Source organism: Borostomias antarcticus (genome assembly GCF_949987555.1).
Source record: "Borostomias antarcticus genome assembly, chromosome: 2".
NCBI lineage: Eukaryota > Metazoa > Chordata > Actinopteri > Stomiiformes > Stomiidae > Borostomias > Borostomias antarcticus.
In genome coordinates, this window is record NC_140235.1 from 14,779,194 (window position 1) to 14,798,748 (window position 19,555).

General features: G+C 44.9%; 2 protein-coding genes across 3 annotated transcripts in view; one reads left to right on the forward strand and one right to left on the reverse strand.

Annotated features, from left to right (window-relative positions):
• Positions 1 to 724: 724 nt before the first annotated feature.
• Positions 725 to 19,555, forward strand: part of vill (villin-like) — a gene marked incomplete at both ends in the record, with an annotated part of 60,102 nt that continues 41,271 nt past the window's right edge. Inside the window, 4 exons of the mRNA XM_084453450.1 lie at positions 725 to 796; positions 1,338 to 1,412; positions 1,785 to 1,954; positions 2,812 to 2,920. Of these exons, the coding sequence (XP_084309576.1) occupies positions 725 to 796; positions 1,338 to 1,412; positions 1,785 to 1,954; positions 2,812 to 2,920 (426 nt within the window). The remainder of the gene's footprint in view (positions 797 to 1,337; positions 1,413 to 1,784; positions 1,955 to 2,811; positions 2,921 to 19,555) is intronic.
• LOC311327566 (uncharacterized protein) lies at positions 12,584 to 16,765 on the reverse strand. 2 transcript variants are annotated; one of them, XM_084460653.1, is made up of 12 exons: positions 16,396 to 16,765; positions 15,603 to 15,721; positions 15,425 to 15,506; positions 15,107 to 15,178; positions 14,499 to 14,681; positions 14,320 to 14,409; positions 14,079 to 14,187; positions 13,898 to 13,969; positions 13,570 to 13,784; positions 13,318 to 13,477; positions 13,135 to 13,229; positions 12,584 to 13,032 (listed from the first exon to the last, which is right to left on the reverse strand). In XM_084460653.1, the coding sequence occupies exons 7-12, from the start codon at positions 14,104 to 14,106 to the stop codon at positions 12,907 to 12,909; spliced, it is 696 nt and encodes a 231-aa protein (XP_084316779.1). In that variant the 5' UTR covers positions 14,107 to 14,187; positions 14,320 to 14,409; positions 14,499 to 14,681; positions 15,107 to 15,178; positions 15,425 to 15,506; positions 15,603 to 15,721; positions 16,396 to 16,765; the 3' UTR covers positions 12,584 to 12,906. The 2 variants fall into 2 exon arrangements, with proteins under 2 accessions (XP_084316779.1, XP_084316778.1); XM_084460652.1 differs by having other exon boundaries at positions 14,079 to 14,190.

The window sequence follows — 19,555 nt, forward strand, 5'->3', positions numbered from 1 at the left end:
AGTGAAATCACTGTTAGCACAAACCCTACTGTTTGACCTGACTGTTGTGTCATCATCAGCTTGGTTTTTATCTTTGACGTGGATTTCAGCAGAACTGAGTGGGTATTAAACAGAGGTGTGGTTCCTCTGTGCTTACATCCTGCTCCAGTTCACCTGATCAAACACCCCCTCACCTGGACCTGACACCTCATATAACAGTCATTCATATTATGTAGAGGGTGTGTCCCAGCGTTGAGGACAGCCACCGCCCAGCCCAACTACATGTCATAGCACCAGGTCACCGGCCATGCCAACACACAACAGAGGGCACAGAGCTGTTTCAGGCAGGAGCTGTTGGTATGTGTGTGTTTGGTGGTATTGTTGTTGTTTGTATGTTTGTGTTTGGTGGTATTGTTGTTGTTTGTATGTGTGTGTTTGGTGGTATTGTTGTTGTTTGTATGTGTGTGTTTGGTGGTATTGTTGTTGTTTGTATGCATGTGTTTGGTGGTATTGTTGTTTGTATGGTATTGCTGTCCTTCCTACATTAACTAAAGTCTTGAGAGACTTTCCTGGGATGGCTCTAACTGTGTATCACGACAGGAGACACAATTTGTGATTGTGATGATTCTATGACCTCCATCCTCCTGTTCATGTTCAGTAAATGTGCATTGTGTAAGCCTTTTCTTTTCTGTTTTCAGATAATGTTTAAACTGTGATTGTATCTATTCTGTGTCAGTTTTGCAGAATGACTGAAGGAACTCCAGATGCTTTCAGAAGCGTCAGCAGGAAGCCTGGCCTACAGATCTGGACCATCAACGTGAGTTACCCTAAACCCAGACCCTAACCTAACCTAACCTGGGCCATCAGTGTGTTTGTTCCCATATCACATTCAAACAGGATTTCTACAGTACTTGTTACACAACTCTTCTCTAAAGAGTTCTCTTCTCTAACTGTTGTGAGGTTATATTATGGCAGATTTCTGTTCTAGTCTTGGTGATATGTTGTTTGCTGTTATAAATCAGAACATGGCCTTGGTCCCTGTTTTATGCCAGTGTTCTGTTTATGTTGTTTGATGTTGGTCTGGTCTTGTGTTGTAAATCAGAACATAGTGTGTGTGTGTGTGTGTGTGTGTGTGTGTGTGTGTGTGTGTGTGACTTGGTCTGGTCTTGTGTTGTAAATCCGAACATGATTTGTGTGTGTTGATCTGGTCTTGTGTGTAAATCAGAACATGGTTTGTGTGTGTGTTGATCTGGTCTTGTGTGTAAATCAGAACATGGTTTGTGTGTGTGTTGTTCTGGTCTTGTGTGTAAATCAGAACATGGTTTGTGTGTGTTGTTCTGGTCTTGTGTGTAAATCAGAACATGGCCATGGTCCCTGTCCCAGCTGAGGGCTTCGGCAGCTTCTTTGAGGGAGACTGCTACCTTGTACTCAATGTGAGTAGCTAAAGATGCACATGATTACCACTTGTTTTTAATACAGAACAGACCAGCTCAAATGTGCGTGTGTTTGCGTGTGTATTTGTGTGTGTGTGTGTGTTTATGTGTGTTTATTTGTGTGTATGTGTGTTTATGTATGTGAATGCGTGTTTGTGTTTATGTATGTATGTATGTATGTATGTATGTATGTATGTGTGTGTGTGTGCGTGTGTGTGTGTGGGTGTGTGTGTGTTTATGTATATGTGTGCGTGTGTTTATGTATGTGTGTATGTATGTGTATTTATGTATGTGTATGCGTGCATGTGTGTGTGTGTTTGTGTGTGTGTTTATGTATGGGCATGCATACGTGTGTGCTAGATCTCCCCTCAGTCCATGGACATCCACTACTGGATCGGTCGGTTGTCGTCTCAGGATGAGCAGGGCTCTGCGGCCATCTTGGTCTCCCAGCTGGACGAGACCCTGGGAGGAAGTCCTGTCCAGCACCGCGAGGTGCAGGATTGTGAGTCACCCCGCTTCAAGAGCTACTTCAAAAACCTCATGTGAGTGGAAAGGTTGTGTGTGCGTGTGCATGTATGTTTGTGCGTGTGTCTGTGTGTGTGTGTATACGGGCGGCTGTTTTTCGGGCGGCTCTGTGTCGGAGCCTGGAGTGCACCACATTGCCCTCCACTCGCTGTGATTTGAGGGGGGCGCCACATGTAAAATGTATTATTATTACATAGCTGGCCAAATACAGCCAACCATTCACCTCCGGTCATTTTAAACCTCCTCCCCAGCGAATCACAGGGCGGGTCCACGAGCCGCCCAAACACATCCCGGACGGCCAATCACCTCCATTAATTTTTTGGACCAGGATTACATTAAAAACTACCAGACTGCTTTTCATGAAACCCGGTAGAGGGGTGTAGCATGGGCCAATTTAGAGCCCATTCAATTTTGATGAGCACAGAGCCACGAAATGCATTCAGGAGCGGAGGTCTGTGCTTTCTGAGCACCATTTCTAGTTGTAGTATAGTCTTGAACGGCCTTTATTTAACTGATTTGACAACGTTTGCAAGGTCCGTTGCACTCTTCTTTCTGTCCTAGTGTTCAGTATAGTCTTGGGTGCCAGGGAAACAATATTCTACCGCACCATAGCGCTGCCAGATACAAAGACAGAGAGGGAGAGGAGAAATAATCCCCCACCTGATATTGACACTGACGACCCAAAATTGCACCAAAATATATGCTGATGAAGGTCATATCCCGGGCTAGGAGTATCTCGTCGACTGACCTACGTGTTCGGGAAACTTATAAGTTATGATAATATGAACAAATAAGTTCATAGGGCTGTGTGTCCAGCTTGCGCAGTGATTGTTACCGATCGTTATCGAACTAACTAAGCCCTGATCTCTCTCAGCTACAAAAAAGGTGGAGTGGCGTCTGGCTTCCATCACGTTGAGACCAACGTGTACAACATCCTGCGACTGCTGCACGTAAAAGGGAGGAAGCATGTCACTGCCACAGAGGTACGCACCTGACCCTAACCCTGACCCTAACCATGACCCTAACCCTATCCACAGAGGTACGCACCTGACCCTAACCATGACCCTAACCCTAACCACAGAGGTACGCACCTGACCCTAACCCTAACCCTAACCACAGAGGTACGCACCTGACCCTAACCCTGACCCTAACCCTAACCACAGAGGTACGCACCTGACCCTAACCCTGATCCTAACCATGACCCTAACCCTAACCACAGAGGTACGCACCTGACCCTAACCCTGATCCCAACCATGACCCTAACCCTAACCACAGAGGTACGCACCTGACCCTAACCCTGATCCTAACCATGACCCTAACCCTAACCACAGAGGTACGCATCTTTACTACACGGCGCTCTGAAATACAAAATTCTAGCTAACGTTAAGATAATTCATTGGTGGCGAGAGTAGATATATACGGCGGTGAAACACATTGTGAAAAGAGGGGTAGCTCTGGAGCAATATTTACCTCTGCGACAGCGCAGAGTAAGAGGTTAACACCACCAACAAACAGCCTATTACAGTGTAAAATATAAGCCTATAAGGCCCTTTCTCCATGACAATTCTCCCGATCTACCGGCCACCCAAACCAAGCTCAGCTTTCATCCCAGAGTTACATGACCTTCTCTCTACACTCTGCACAACCTCAGCCAATATCATAATACTTGGAGATATTAACATCCATGTCAACACCCCCTCCTGCCACTCTGTAGCAGAGTTCCTGCATCTCTTGACTGCCTCAACCTGACACAACATGTTGATGTTCCAACACACACCAGGGGCCACACTCTGGACCTGGTCATCACCAACTCTGCCCCCATCAGCAATCTTCAGGTGTATGATCTGGGCATGTCCGACCACAAGGCCATTTCAATGGTGCTGCCATTCCTGTCCCCCCTCGACAAACCCAAACGACATCAGTTTCAGGAACCTAAAAAACATCAATCCGGATACTCAAAACATCGCTGAGCGGCCTCCTGGACCTCCATGTCCCTGCCAAAACCAGAACAGTCACCTTCACACGCTCTGCCCCCTGGTACACCACCGAGCTACGGAAAATCCAACCCTCTCTGCAGCCCTGCCATCATCCACACTAACCACCTGCCTGGAGGAGATAAAGGATTGGATGAAGCACAACTTTCTGCAGCTCAACAGCTCAAAAACAGAAGCCATTCTCATTGGCACCCCACACCAGACCCGGACATCCACCATCACTCATTAAATTCTCTGGTCATGGCATCCAACTCTCATCATCAGTTACTAACCTGGGTGTTAGAATGGACCCCCACCTGACATTTGAGGCTCACATCAAACATCTCTGCAAGACCTCCTTCTTCCACCTCAGGAACATTGCAAAACTCCGCCCCACGCTCACTCTCTCAGATGCTGAAAAGCTTGTCCACGCCTTTGTCTCTTCCAGGCTGGACTACTGCAACGCTCTTCTCATTGGGATCCCTAGCAAGAACATCCAGAAGCTGCAGTACATTCAAAACAGAGCTGCTAGGATCCTGATGAAAGTGTGAAAATATGACCACATCACACCTGTCCTCAAATCCCTTCACTGGCTTCCTGTCCCACTCAGGATTGAGTACAAAGTCTCCCTGCTTACCCACCAGTGCCTGCATGGAAATGCCCCCCTCTACCTCAAAGAGCTGCTCTCCCCCCAATCCTCCACACAAGACCTCCGCTCTGGACAGGCCAACCTCCTCCAGCCCCCGAGGACCAAGCTCCGAACCATGGGAGACCGGGCTTTCTGCTCCGCTGCTCCCAGTCTGTGGAATGCTCTTCCTGACCATCTGAGGGCACCACAGACGCCTTTATAAAAGGCCTAAAAACCCATCTTTTTAAGAAAACCTTTTGTTTTTAAGAATGCTAGCTTTAGCCCTACATGTATGAAGTGTTCTTTTTTCTAAATGTTTTTACTTACTATCTGTAGCACTTTGAGATTCATTCGATGTAAAGTGCACTTACAAATAAAATGTATTATTATTATTATTATTATTATTATTGTTATTATTAAGGCTATCCTTATAATATATTAGCCTACATATTGCCTGAGTAAATATGGCATGCACAACATTGCACATTTAGAGATTTCTTGTTGCGGAAGGCTAGGCTGCATGTTGGCACACGGTGAGATCATCTTCTCTACGACTAGAGTGATTGCTGCTCTACCAAAATTGGGATTCACATAACAGTGTAAATATGAAGGCCATTCACAAGTCATTCACAACAGTATTTGAATTATATTGATTGCTTTGAACACATAGCCTATGCTGTCCACATGATTATTTACGAGAATAAATAAATAAAGGAATCATTTATGAGAATAAATAAATACATACAGGAATTATTTATGATAATAAATAGGCCTAAATTAATCAATTGTTTAGCGATGACAGATCCATTTGATTATGATTCCCGGTTGGACTGCAACATAGGCCTATTTGAGGGGTTATTTTGCAATATCAGATATATTTATTGTTCACAATGGTGTCAATTTCAAAGCGTTTCTCGGGTTTCACCTTTCTGCCATTAGGATCGCAGTTTCTCATTTTGCCAGAAATGTGCGTACTCATGGGTCAGAGTGTGCTTGGAGGTGAGCACATTCTCCGCCATTCTCCAGTCAAGTTTGTTTTTTATAAATCCCGAAGTTTGCTCAGGAGTGGCGTACGGATTCTTTTGTGCGTACGCAAGCTTTATAAATGAGGCCCCTGGTCTGTTGGCCTGGAGGGATGTAGCATGGGCCAATTTAGAACCCATTCAATTTTAGCATGCACAAAACTACGAAATGCATTCAGGGGCAGAGGTCTGTGCTCTCTGAGCACCGTTTCTAGTTATATTTAATAATAATTATTAATAATAGCAGCTTCAACAAACCTGGTCTTGAGGAAGCAGCACCACTCAGGTCCCCCAATGTCTGAAACGTTGTATAAAGGTTGATAGATGTTGTAGAACGGTTGATAGACATTGTAGAAAGTTTGATAGATGTTGTAGAAAGGTTGACAGATGTTGTGGAGACGTTAGAGGTGGTCTTTGGTACAGCTGGTCTGGGACTCAGGGTGGAGGGTTTAGGAGGGGCTGGGGATGAAGAGAGAGAGAGGTGTTCACAAACACAGCCGTCTGATATAGTAAAGGGTTCAGAACAGCATCTCGACTCACTGCAACAATGTCTGTTGACAACAACTTTTCTGACTTTCCTGTGAGAGAGGATGGGCCTCTGAGCTGACTTTTATACTATTACTGCGTTCCGAATCGCATACTACCCTGCTATGTAGTATGCCCAAACGGATGTAGTATGTCCCAATACTGTAGTATGCCACATGCAGTATGGCAAAAATACCAGGATGTCTTACTGCATCCGGTTGTATTTTGCAGTATGCAAGCCAGCAGGCTTTTCTAGCTATTCTGACCCACAATCCTGTGCGCAGCGGAAATGTGCGTCACATGTGTGAGTCGTGACAGCTGTAGACGAATGTCGCGTTATGGACAGCGACGGATGTGGGCAAATTTCAAGATGCAATGTTATAACAAGGTAGTATGTCCCAATTGGATGCCTACTGCTTGCAAAGTACGTGCTTTCTAAGGGCAGCTGTAGTAGGTACTGGTAGTAAGAAGTAGAAGTATGCGATTCGGAACGCAGCCTATGTCTAGATCAGAGATGTGACCCTGGTTGAGGACAGAGGTGATTGGTCGACCTGGTGAGGTGTGGGGATGGAATCTACACCTTGGGGGTTTGTGTGTGGGGTTTAATGTTACAATCAATTTAACACATTCCAAGACAATACAGATTATCACACACTTCATTATTTCTATCATGGAGTTCGTCATTATGATAGCACATACAGTACTGTATATAGTTTGGAGAACTTAACATATTCAGAGAAATATCCAAATGTGTGGATTTTTGTGTGTGTGTGTATGTGTGTGTGTGCATGTGTGTGTGTGTGAGTTATATCGTGTTGGAATGCACTCAGGGAGAGTACATACTGTAAGCACATACTGTAAGCACCGATAATTTGACCTTCCCCTTGGGTCCTTGGAGGAAAAATAATTTACTGACCACCAGTCAGCCTCTGTCACATACCAAACAGGGGTGAAGGATGTGAGGTGTGTGTTTGGGGCCGTGACCAGGGCACTAAGCCCTTCCTGCTGAACGGCCACATTCTCTGTGGTTGTAAACGGGAGAGACAGAAAATCAATGTTCACATGAACAGGAATATTTCTCTCTTTGGTCAATCAAGAAAATATTCCAACAAGGGCTGTCCATTTAACGTGTTAATTCAATTAATTCTGCAAAAATTAACGCATTAATAAAAATGTACGCAAATTAATCGCATTCATCGATTTCGTCCAGCTGTAGGTGGCATATTTGCCTCGTCATTTACTGATTTAACATTATTGAAGCAACACACTTCATTTGGACCTGAATGACCCTGTAGGCTACGTCGTATGTCACGCAAAAACATTCATTACATAACGGAAAGTTCTCCCAGATGGGACAGTTAGTAAGAGCGTGGTCCTGTGCAATAGAATTTTCATACCATCAGAGCAGTTGTAGTCTAACTTATCTTAAAGCTGACAGCCCGTGCTTCAACCGGCTGCCTAGGGACCTGGGGCCGGTTGCACAAAACACCTTAAAGTCCAGGTTAACCCAGTTAAAATTTTTGTTATGAGCTTCATACTACACAGGAAAACATGTCATTAACCAGCCAGCCAAATCTGAGTGATTAAAAATGTCGCTAAGTATATAAATTAAGGCTTCAAAATCGGTTAAAAATCAGCAGCATTCTCTGGTCTGAGACTGTGGGGGCGTGTCTGCTGAAGGCACCGAAGCCACACCCAATTGCGTGGGGAGGGGGTGTGGACAGAAGAACCTATCAAATAGTACCGTTCTCTGGTCTGCATATTGTCACACTGGCACGCCGTCTCTTTTGTGGTAGGAAGGCACAGCTTTGTGAAAACAGAGAGGTGTTGAAATTACACTTGTCTAATGAGTCAAATGCACAGATGCTTCCTCCTAACCTACCTCCTGACAAACAACACAGGTAAAACTGTAGCTACTCTATACCAACGCGCCAGTGTTACTGCCCTTAGATGCAAAATACAAAAACAGGCAACGCGGAATGTATGAGTCTGTCCCTATTTTCTCCCTGCCACCTCCGGACCCATTTCTATCCCTCCCAGGCGATCCTGTCGTCCCTTGGGATCAATGGAAAAAGTTGTTTAAAATGTACCTTTTAGTCACTGGCTTGAACAGCGCTGATAGCGCGAAGAAGCGTATACTACCGGAGTTGATAATCGGGACAGACTCATCCACTCTCGTTGGCAATGTTATGTGTGAGAATAACGAGCACTCGGCTTCAACTTTCCCGCAACATATCCAACAGAACTGGAATGTTCAGCCAGTAGCCGCCGAGCACCGCTTCACTGGGAGAGGGTGCGTCTTTCTCCAGCTGCAGCTGGTCTGAGAAGGGTATCTCTGCAGGCCCGGAGACTTCGAGGGGGCGGGTCAACTGTCAATCATTTTTTACTTTGGCCAATCACAGGCTGACAATCGTCTTGTCAATCAAAAACTCATTTCGCCTGAAACGGTTGTCAATCACTTTCTATTTGGCGAATCTCCTTTCTCTAAGGGCGTGGTAGAAATGACGCTATAGCTAGTTCGCTAGCTATTTACATTTGCTAGTTACGTAGCTAGCTAAGCTAATTAATAACGTAGCTAGCTATCTACATTGACTTCGTTTGCTATAGTTAGCTTGCTAGTTACGTAGGCCTAATGCAATTTGTTATGGAGTTAGATTTACTGGATTACATGACTGTGTGTGAGAGAGATTATATTTTTAATGCAAATCATGTATCTTGAAAGACTTAATAAATCATGATGATAAAAGCCTTACCAAGACTCCCCTTGGTATTCTCTTAGTAGGCTTATGATCAATGCAATGGAGGCTTGTGGGTAGAGGCTAGCAATGGCCTACACTAGCCCAGTAGTCCAGGCATTTTATGAGACAAAAGGGGTCAATATGGAAAAAATTGCAACAGAAATTATTTCAACTGTTTTAGTGTCATAAATATGTTCTTTATAACATATCAAAAGTCCCCCAAAATCCCAGTGGTGGAAAGTAATGAAAAATGCAGATCAAGTATACCATTTTCCAATTTTTGCCTATGTAAAAGAAAAAGGTTTATGCATGTTTTTCTTGTCTGATGTCCACACAACACTGTCCCCAATCAACCAGAAACTATATAGGATGCATCACAGTGCATATACAGAAATATATTTTTAATTCTATTGGCATTTGGTGAAGAGAAAAGGGGTGAATGTCACACATATTGCAACAGAAAATCTGACGTGTATTAATCAAATAGCTCAAGAGTCTAGAACCCTGGAGAGGACAGTCTACAACCCTGGAGAACAGTCTACAGCCCTGTAGAGAACAGTAGAACCCTGGAGAACAGTCTACAGCCCTGTAGAGAACAGTAGATCCCTGGAGAGGACAGTCTGAGACGTAGAACCGTCCATAGCAGAGCAGCCAGGTGCTAGAGGGTCCACTTCAGATACCTGTGGGAGAAAATCACACGCGCGTGCGCGCACACACACACACACACACACGATTAAAGGGTCCACTTCAGGAGAGAAGAGAACATGAGCAGGATGATAATAATAATAATAACTTGCATTCATCATCATCTTCATCATCACATGCCGCCTGATGTGAATTTGCACACCCTGATCCTTTACAGCTGCTACATGCAACAGAACACTCAAGGCCATGTTTCTTGATTGTGCACCTCAGGCTGCTGCAGTCTGTCTTGCAGGTGCATCTGAAGACCTTAAGAAGTTCTTGTGGAGCTGGTGGTAAGTCCGTCTGGACAGGGACAAGCCTCCCATCATTCTCTTTCCACCCCCATTCTTGGCAGGAGTTCATCTACAGGTCCCTTCCACTGTTGCACCTGGTAGTACACACGGAGACTCTGGTACTTTGCTGCTGCTGGTGGTAGACTCTGTGGCTGTACATGAGAACTGCTGGTAGCCACCTTCTCACAAAAGCGCTTGTATCTTAGACTGTCAAGTCCCTCCCCAGGCTTCCCATTGTACAGGCACAGCCAAGCATTCTCTCCTGCTGACACAATCTCTGCTCTAGAAGCTGACTATGAGTCACACTGTAGCTTGCTGATAGAACTCGCTGCTGGCTCTGAACTTCTTGAGGGGAGCTCCTTTCCCAATGCCATAAAGGCAGGACGTAGTGTCACACCCAGCTATAGCATGAATGAAGAGAATGTGAGTGCACACACTGGGACCTAGCTGCTGCTTGACGGACTTGATGTTCCAGATGCGTGGCTTCATGCTTTTCTTGGGCTCAAGTTTGAAGAAGAGGTCATGGGAGTTGAGGTTGGTGTGGTAGATGAGGAGGACGAGCAGATCTGTATCATGTCACCAGGATGGGGGTGGAAAGAGAATGATGGGAGGCTTGTCCCTGTCCAGACGGACTTACCAGCAGCTCCACAAGAACTTCTTAAGATCATCAGATGCACCTGCAAGACAGACTGCAGCAGCCTGAGGTGCACATGCAAGAAACATGGCCTTGAGTGTTCTGTTGCATGTAGCAGCTGTAAAGGATCAGGGTGTGCAAATTCACATCAGGCGGCATGTGATGATGAAGATGATGATGAATGCAAGTTATTATTATTATTATTATTATCATCCTGCTCATGTTCTCTTCTCTCCTGAAGTGGACCCTCTAATCGTGTGTGTGTGTGTGTGTGTGCGCGCGCACGCGCGTGTGATTTTCTCCCACAGGTATCTGAAGTGGACCCTCTAGCACCTGGCTGCTCTGCTATGGACGGTTCTACGTCTCAGACTGTCCTCTCCAGGGTTCTACTGTTCTCTACAGGGCTGTAGACTGTTCTCCAGGGTTCTACTATTCTCTACAGGGCTGTAGACTGTTCTCCAGGGTTGTAGACTGTCCTCTCCAGGGTTCTAGACTCTTGAGCTATTTGATTAATACACATGTCAGATTTTCTGTTGCAATATGTGTGACATTCACCCCTTTTCTCTTCACCAAATGCCAATAGAATTAAAAATATATTTCTGTATATGCACTGTGATGCATCCTATATAGTTTCTGGTTGATTGGGGACAGTGTTGTGTGGACATCAGACAAGAAAACATGCATAAACCTTTTTCTTTTACATAGGCAAGAATTGGAAATTGGTATACTTTATCTGCATTTTTCATTACTTTCCACCACTGGGATTTTGGGGGACATTTGATATGTTATAAAGAACATATTTATGACACTAAAACAGTTGAAATAATTTCTGTTGCAATTTTTTCCATATTGACCCCTTTTGTCTCATAAAATGCCTGGACTACTGGGCTAGTGTAGGCCATTGCTAGCCTCTACCCACAAGCCTCCATTGCATTGATCATAAGCCTACTAAGAGAATACCAAGGGGAGTCTTGGTAAGGCTTTTATCATCTTTTTTTGAGTTTGAACGTGCTATTTGCACAATAGGACATTGAAGAAACACAATAAAAACATTAAATATATCCGTTTTGTCGTTTTTGAGGAACTGGAAGCGTAACATTTTCAGTCCAATTTGACTTGGGGTAAAAATACTCCGAATTCGTGACGTTTTTCCCTTTGTTGACGTCACCCTAAAGTTTGAAAATCCCGCCTCCACTCCCCTGCACCGCCTCCAACAGAAATCTGTCTGCCTCCCGCACCTGCTGTCTTTGCGCCGTTTCACCATCTATCCAACATGGTAAGGCAGCTCTGAACCCTTTCTCATCTTGAGAATAATTGAATAGTTGCAGTCTCTTAATTTTATATAATTTGTACGTTTTATAGGCCTAATTGTATTTGTGGTTGTCATACATATTGGGAGGTTTTTACCATGATCTCCGTGTCTGAGTAGCCAACCTAGCTAATGTTAGATAAACGAACCATAACGTTAGCTGTAATTGGCAACAGTTTTTAAAAAGCTGTCTGATCCAGCTAGCTATTTGTCTTTATCCAGCATGTTGACGTTAGCTAGCCTAATGTTTGGAATGTCAGCTAGCTGTGTTAATTATCCTAGCATCCCTACTAACACACGCAGGTTGCGCGAACGTTCGACATACGGCCGCTATAGGTGACGATTCGTGTGCGCCGCGTGCGGAAATTACGCGGCCATTTACGGAAACGCGAGATCTGCCGTTTCGTAGACGCTACGTAAGAACGACACGTCATTCCGAAGTTGCGGCCGCGTGCAAAGAACGCACGTGATCACGTGGGCAGGAACCTCCGTCATAAACTCACCTGGCTGACACTAGATTTACAGGTATTTATATGACTTGGTCTGCACGTCTTTTTCGCACGGTGCAAATACGGTGCGGCCGCGTGCAAAAAACGTGGGCAGGAACCTCCGTCATAAACTCACCTGGCTGACACTAGATTTACAGGTATTTATATGACTTGGTCTGCACGTCTTTTTCGCACGGTGCAAATATGGTCACTTACTGACCACTGGCTACATTTAGCATTTGCAGTACCACTGGCTATATTTAGCATTTACCAGTTCAAAAACGAATTAATGCTATATGAGGATATAGCAGCAAGCATTATGATACAAACCAATATAAGACTGAACACCATTAACAGTTTAGAACATTTTATTACACAAAGTACATTACAAATTAAAAGTATACATATTTACAAGGATGAGGTTTACGGTCTGTCACATTACGCATAGCCAGAAAAGCAAAAAAAAGCATGTACAAGCTCTGGCTAGCAACCCATTATCTGACAATTGCAAAAGTTCTAAAAACAAAAATGAAACAGTGCGCATTCTGTGGCAGGCAGACCGGGAACAGACCGTTGTATCCCACAAAAAAAGGTTAAAATTTACAAAATCTATTTACAAAAAAGGCATCCATCCTGGCAGGCTGGAAAGGCAGGTTTAGGGAGACGAGCTGGGGGTCACCCACATCTGAATCGAGGGTCTGGGCAGAAGAGGTCATCCTCATCTGAATACTCCACTGTGGTCAGGGCTGGAGCTGCGGTCAGGGGCTGGGCTGGGGAGGTCAGCTGGGCTGGATCAGATGCCTAAGGACATAATGAAATGGCTGTAAAAGCAAGTCGCATACGTTCATTGGAAGCGTGCCATGTCACTGGATACGAGAAAATTAACTGCCTGACATCACATACCTTTTTGCATCGAGCAGGGGCATGTTTCAGCATCTCCTGCAGCTGGGCAGACACCTCCGTCACAGTGGTGCTTGGCTTACAGGCCATAACTGCACCTTTTAACCAAAAAGGGAATGGTTTCAATGCACATGGCATGAAGCAAAGACAATGTATTATTTTGCGAAAATATGAACAATCCCTTACGTAATATGACATTGTAGAGGGTCATATTCTTCAGAGGCTTCTTCCCCCTCTTCCCATGGACGCTGTAGACACACCACACTCTGTGTATGGCAATGGCTGACAGCACCCGCCGGACCACATCTGGCAGATCTTTGCCGCCAATGGAACTCAGATATCGTGTCTGCAAAACATAAAGACAATCATTTACTTTTACATTTCCTTAACACTTCCCTGCAAAAATAAGGAACAAAGTTCTGCCCTGAAGTTACTCACCATCTTCCTTTGATGATCCTTGTCCTTCAGCTGCTCCTCCAAGACCAGCAGCTCCTCCTCCGTTTTAGCAGGGTGCAGGTCATCCAGTACTGCTCCCCCATAGCTGTCTGCAGACTCGCCGGACAGTCTCTGCTCCAGCCTCATCATTGTCTGTGCCATCTCCCTCAGACTCTGCATGACGCTGGAGAACTGCTGACACATCATCCTCTGGAAGTCTGGATATTAAACACAGATGTGGCTATAAGTAATTGTACGGTCCCATAATGGATATTCAGCTCAAAGTATATCCCTACATGCAGCATGAAGTAGTTCACAAAATTCAGCATACCAGCATCTGCAGAGCTTGATGGCAACACAGCTGGAGCTGTTGGTCTCACAGGCGATGGCATCAGAGAACTACCTGAAAACCAGAGGATAAAGGGATGAGCAGGAAACTATGGTGCTGGCGGCGTAGTGATTCTGGCATAAGGGGAAGAATCAACTCGACATGAGACATGTCAGACCCTGACCTGGTCTGGGTGCTAATCGCTGATGCATGCTGCTCGTGCCTGGACGTCTGAAGGGCTGAAGGGCCTGGGCTCACAGCGCCTTGGCTCAAAGGACCCGGGCGATGAACATCTACTGCCGAGTAGTGAGATGTGAGATGAGCGAATTAGTGAACAGAGTACATGAGTCTTCCGAAAGTCCTGAGTTAACTGTAAGTGTGCAAATATGCATAGACATTTCACCAACACAAACATGCATGGATACCTGCATTGAAAACTGGCAGAGCAGGCCTTCCGGCTCTGGCACCTGGCATAGCTGGTCTGGTCTGAGTTCTGCCGACCGGCTGCCTGGGCACTGGAACATATAGTAGAGGTAAATTAGCTCAGATTAGTCAACTCAAGTAGTACTCTTTTGGGACTGTTGAATGCACTTTATTATATTACCTTCGTCACTGGAGTCATAGCGTGTGTTGCGCTGTCTCTCCCTTGTGTCTTGGGAGTTAATCCATTGATGACTGCTGCTCAAACACCTTCGCCAAGGCACTGGCTACTTCATAATGCTCTGTGTGTTCCTCAGCAGAGACAGAGGTTGTCATGGCTCCTCTTGATGTGCTTGTGGAGGTAGATCTGGGAGGTATAGGAGAATGGGCACTCAGAGCAGGAGAACACCCAAGTCTTGCACAACTCTAACATCACAGCTAGGAGAGCGAATGAGAGAGACCATTAAAAAGGATTATCTCACCTGTAGTACAAGTTCAAATATAGAGTGATTATACGTCATTGTAAATGAGAGCTTACTCTCAATTGATTCACGAGGTTAAATAAAGATTGAATGAATATGTAGCTAGTGGGGGGTTACAACCACACAACTGTGGAGAGAGAATGAGACACTTGGTTCCCTCCTCTACTGGTGTTCATGGCCATGGCCAAACACCTGGAATACTCCAACCCTGATTTAAAGGCATAAAAGTGGGGAACACATTCTTGAGACGGTTCCTAAAACTGGAGGGAAAAAAAACGGGAAAATGATCTTCCCTCTCCTCATCACTCACTTCTGCATGGGGCTGAGCTCTACCCTGTCATCAGTGGCAATACATGGGATAGCGGCTCAGCACACAGGAGAACTGCACAGAGAGGAAGGAGGAGAGAGAAAACCAACAACAAAAAAGGCAAGAAGGGTTAATAACTGAGCGAATCTTGCAAGTTTGCACTACAGGGAAGCAATTGCTCAATTTCCCTGATATTGTGGCGTCACTGGCGTCAGTGATGCGTCTTATGAATCTCACATGTCTACCGCTAACATTTAACTCAATATCAATATTCCCATTTGTTTATCCCGTCTATGGAAACGTATGTGCATTTGTACTTACGTGTGCCTGCCTTTATTGATGATCAGGTGTTTCTCCACCTCAGGGCTGGCCAGACAGAACCATCAGAGACCATTGGGCTGAGCTGAGGAGAGAGCGACATGTTAGAGTGTATGTGTGCATATGGATATGGTGCTCTTCTGTTAATACTCATGAGGGCATTCAACTGAACAAGACTCACAGAGCCTGTGGTGCTGTCCCAGGACTGCCCCTGGCCACGCCTGGCCCCGTCTTAGCGCCTCTTCCTGCCCCGCTCACCTGCTTCTTGCTCAGTTCAAACAAGAACTGGGAGGTTGGCAACTGAGAGCATGGGAGGGGAGAGAGGGAGGGAGAGAGAGAGAGAAAGTGGGTGGGTGACCCTCTCGTTGGCTGACATGCACACTCCACAGGACCACGTGCCAAAAGCCAAGATGGCTGCTATAACAATCCTGCTAGCTAGCCTAGCTCCGTTGTTGGGGCTTCTTGTATTCTGTTAACGTTAAAATCGGAAAAATGAATGCCTAAAAACAAACACATACTAACGGTGTCGTGGGTTAATGCGAAATCAATGAGTAAGCTAATTATCACATTTTATTCCAAGCGATGAAACAGTACGAACGTGCAGGAGCTCGCGCGAGCCTGTAATTAGGAAACAATGGCCCACAACAACACTTCATAAAAGTTATAGTGTACACAACTGAAATATTCTCACGTTGCCAAGCCAACATTATAATTTAAGCTACAATTACACAAAAGCGAACGTTTTAACAATAATTGCGAGAGTAATTTTACGTAGGCTACTTAGCTAGCCATGTACAGAAAAAGGCTAATCACGTTAGCTGGCTAGCTAGTTAGCTAACATTGGAAAGCATCTGCATATAGATAATCATTACAATAGGGTAGCTTGCACATAACGTTGGTGTTTTATCTGGGACGATACCAAAATACATAGTATGTATACATACTAATGTATACATTGAAATTGAGAGACTTACAAGATCTGTGTTGTCGCGGGCGTGTTGGTCTTTCTCAATCGCTTCTGTTCAGAACGGAACCCGTTCTCGTTCTTCTTCTCCTTCGCTGGGTTTAGTGGCGGATGTGCATACAGCCACCTACTGGCACAGAGTGTGTAACTTCACCTAACAAAGTAGCCCAATGCCTTGCATTCTACGTTCACTGCTCAGCGTTCATTGCTCACATTTAGGTTGCAAAATTAGGACTTTATTTATAGGCATATTTTTTATCATTATTTTTATTAGGCCTAGACTGCAAATCTTTAGTGTTAATATTAACTGTAAATGAGAAATTACACACAAAACAGACATGCAGGATTTCTCCTCATTATTACAATTCTGTAACTGTATGACTTCAAAATTTATTTTAAAACCTAAGTAATTTACAAATGTTCTGACCCACTGTGACACATTTCCAATAAAGTCAGATTGGGACTGTGATCTAACCACATTGTCACGTTATTTAATTACATCGTAGTTACGGATTTAAGCAGCAGTGGCGGCTACGTTCCCTTACAGTGTACTTGAGGACGGCTATTTTGGTTATTTTGCGACTGAAAAGGCAAGTGTCAGCTAGGTGTCAGCTAGGTCCGCTGCTGGTGACGTCGCAAAGTTACCACAATTACACCAATGTGTCCCGTCAGTTTTACGTACTGTGTTAGTAGGGATGCTAACGTTAGCTCTCAATGCATTTGCTTTTAATAACGTTAGCCCTCCAGTGCAATGGCAGAGACACAGCGCATCATACTGTACTCTTCCCTGGCATAAAATCTACTTGCACCAGGTGCAAACTGTGCTGTAAGGTTTCCGAAGCGATAGCCTACCAGAACTGTTGTGAGCGTGCTTTGTTGTATAGGCCAATACAATAGGCAACGTTACGAAGTCAAAGTTGGATATAAGTCAGTTTGTCTCCACAAGAATCTCCCGATTATCTCTCGCTCAAACTTAATTCGATATAATGTAGACTTACTGATAAATAGCCTATTGTTGTAATTTATGCTGTTTTGCATATGCAAAATAACGATGCTATTACTAATCGCTTTTATAATTTGCCCCCTTTTCTTGTAGCCAGATCACTACATTTCCAATACTGGGACTCGGGAGGTCCAGGTCCCGCGCTTCAGGGCTCTGGAGGTGTGCAGGTCCTGGAGGACAGGTTGCAGCCAATGTCACCTAATGATATTATAAATGTTACAACACCGCCCTGTTTTATGAGAAAGTAGCCTATGTCTTAATTTAATGTCATGTTGTATGCGCAACAATTACTTAGGAAAATAAAGACGTAGTCCTACCCGTGCGGGTTTTTGTCATTTATTTATTCTCACATTGAGATCTTAACTTGATCAAACACACCTGCTGTGTACTGAATCGTTTGTCCTAAGGTCTTGTATTGCAGCGTTGTGATGCGCATATAGAGGCTACTGTGCTAAAATTATGACTACATTTCAGGGTGGGTGGAGGTGAAGATATTAAGTCAAGTTATGTTCCTTTCATAATTTACAACTCCAAATAATTGTAATTCTGCAAAACATTCTGAAAGTTGTGTAAGGCTTATCATCACTGGCATCTGCTCCACATAATCTTGATCATCCCAGCACCTCGATCCGACCCAACTTCAGGAAGCATTGCGCATTTTGGGATTAAACAGCTCCAGTAGCGATATTCTATTATAACCAGAGGGCATTACAATAACATTCAAAACGAGATCTATTGACTGCATGACCTGTTAGTCTCCAGACTCCGGAGTAGGCTATACCCCTTGACCGCTGCGCTCACGGAGTCGTGGTGCACGGCCCTCTGTCTCCAAACTCATCGATTATGTTGAATCGCTGCGCTACGCATGCAGTCTGCCACATATTAGTAGGATCAGTAGGCTAGCCTATATGTAGGCTACATCCCCAGCCCCTTTCTGCAAAATGTATCGTGTTGCCTTTGTATGTGAAATGAGCTATAATGATTTAATTGATCTGACCAATAATCAGTTATTGCAGTGGTATTCCGCTCGATTCCTTACATCACCACAACTGACAGATGTTGAACCCAGAACAGTAACGTTTCAGTGTTCAACTGGCTTTGTTGGACACCTACTAAGATAAATAACGTTAGACTGGTGAACAATGCGGATGTTATGTCGGTTTCACAGCGCAAATGATCTGTCTTCTGGCAAGACCCACAATTGCAATTATTTGACTAAATAGGTACTGTTCGTAGCTGGCTGAAAGCTATAACGTTAGTCTAATAGCCCAAGCCTCCAAGCTTGCGTGGCCGGCTGCTTTTTCCTCTGTGTCGTGGGGGAGACGTGTCGTCGTTATACTTTTATCGTACTTTTCCCAAATAGGCCTAATGCAAATTCGAGGATACGGCCTGTTAGGTAGCGTGTATCTTTATAATGTTTGGGGGTTAATATAATATTAAGGACTTTGTAAATGCCCCTGGTTAGCAGCTAGAAAAATGGCTATTGATCTGGCTGTTGTGCGATCTAGCTCGTGTTGTCTAGCTCGGAGCGGTGGTAGCTATGGTAACGGGGCACACGTCTGTCAATCATAATGATTCCAGTTGGTCATTTGCTCAGAGAACTGTCAATCAGTTGTAATGAATCACGCCCAGTTTTGAGTGACTGAACTTTTTGAGTGGCAGATTCAGACCTATAAAAACATATTTTAAAATAATTTTTATGGATGAATTCTGAAATAGTTAAACACATTTGTTTTGTTGTTGCCTAAAGATATCTGGAAAGTGTTATATTGAATTACCATGTTAATCCTTTAAGGGTCATACTTAAGGGGAAAACTTAAGATTGTAGACAACCGGCCCCTGGCCAGCCCAATCCTCCGTTACAGTTTGTTCAGTTCTGTTACGGCTCGCATGCCCTCGCCTCCACAACCGCCTCCCTCTCTCCCCTCTGGGCCCGCTGCGCGCTCGGGGCGTCCTACGCGCTCTTCCGTACGTCGCATCGGCCCAGGCATGCAACGCTCTGACTCTCCGGAGTTTCCCCCCACTACCGGGCGTTCCCCGTCTCCGGCCAGCTCCGCGGACTCGGCAGTCTCCTCCTACTCCGGTGGCGAAGAGTCGGATCCCGACATGCCCAGCACATCGGCCCGTGCGCAACAACAAGAACGGCGCGCTCGTCTCCGACGATGAC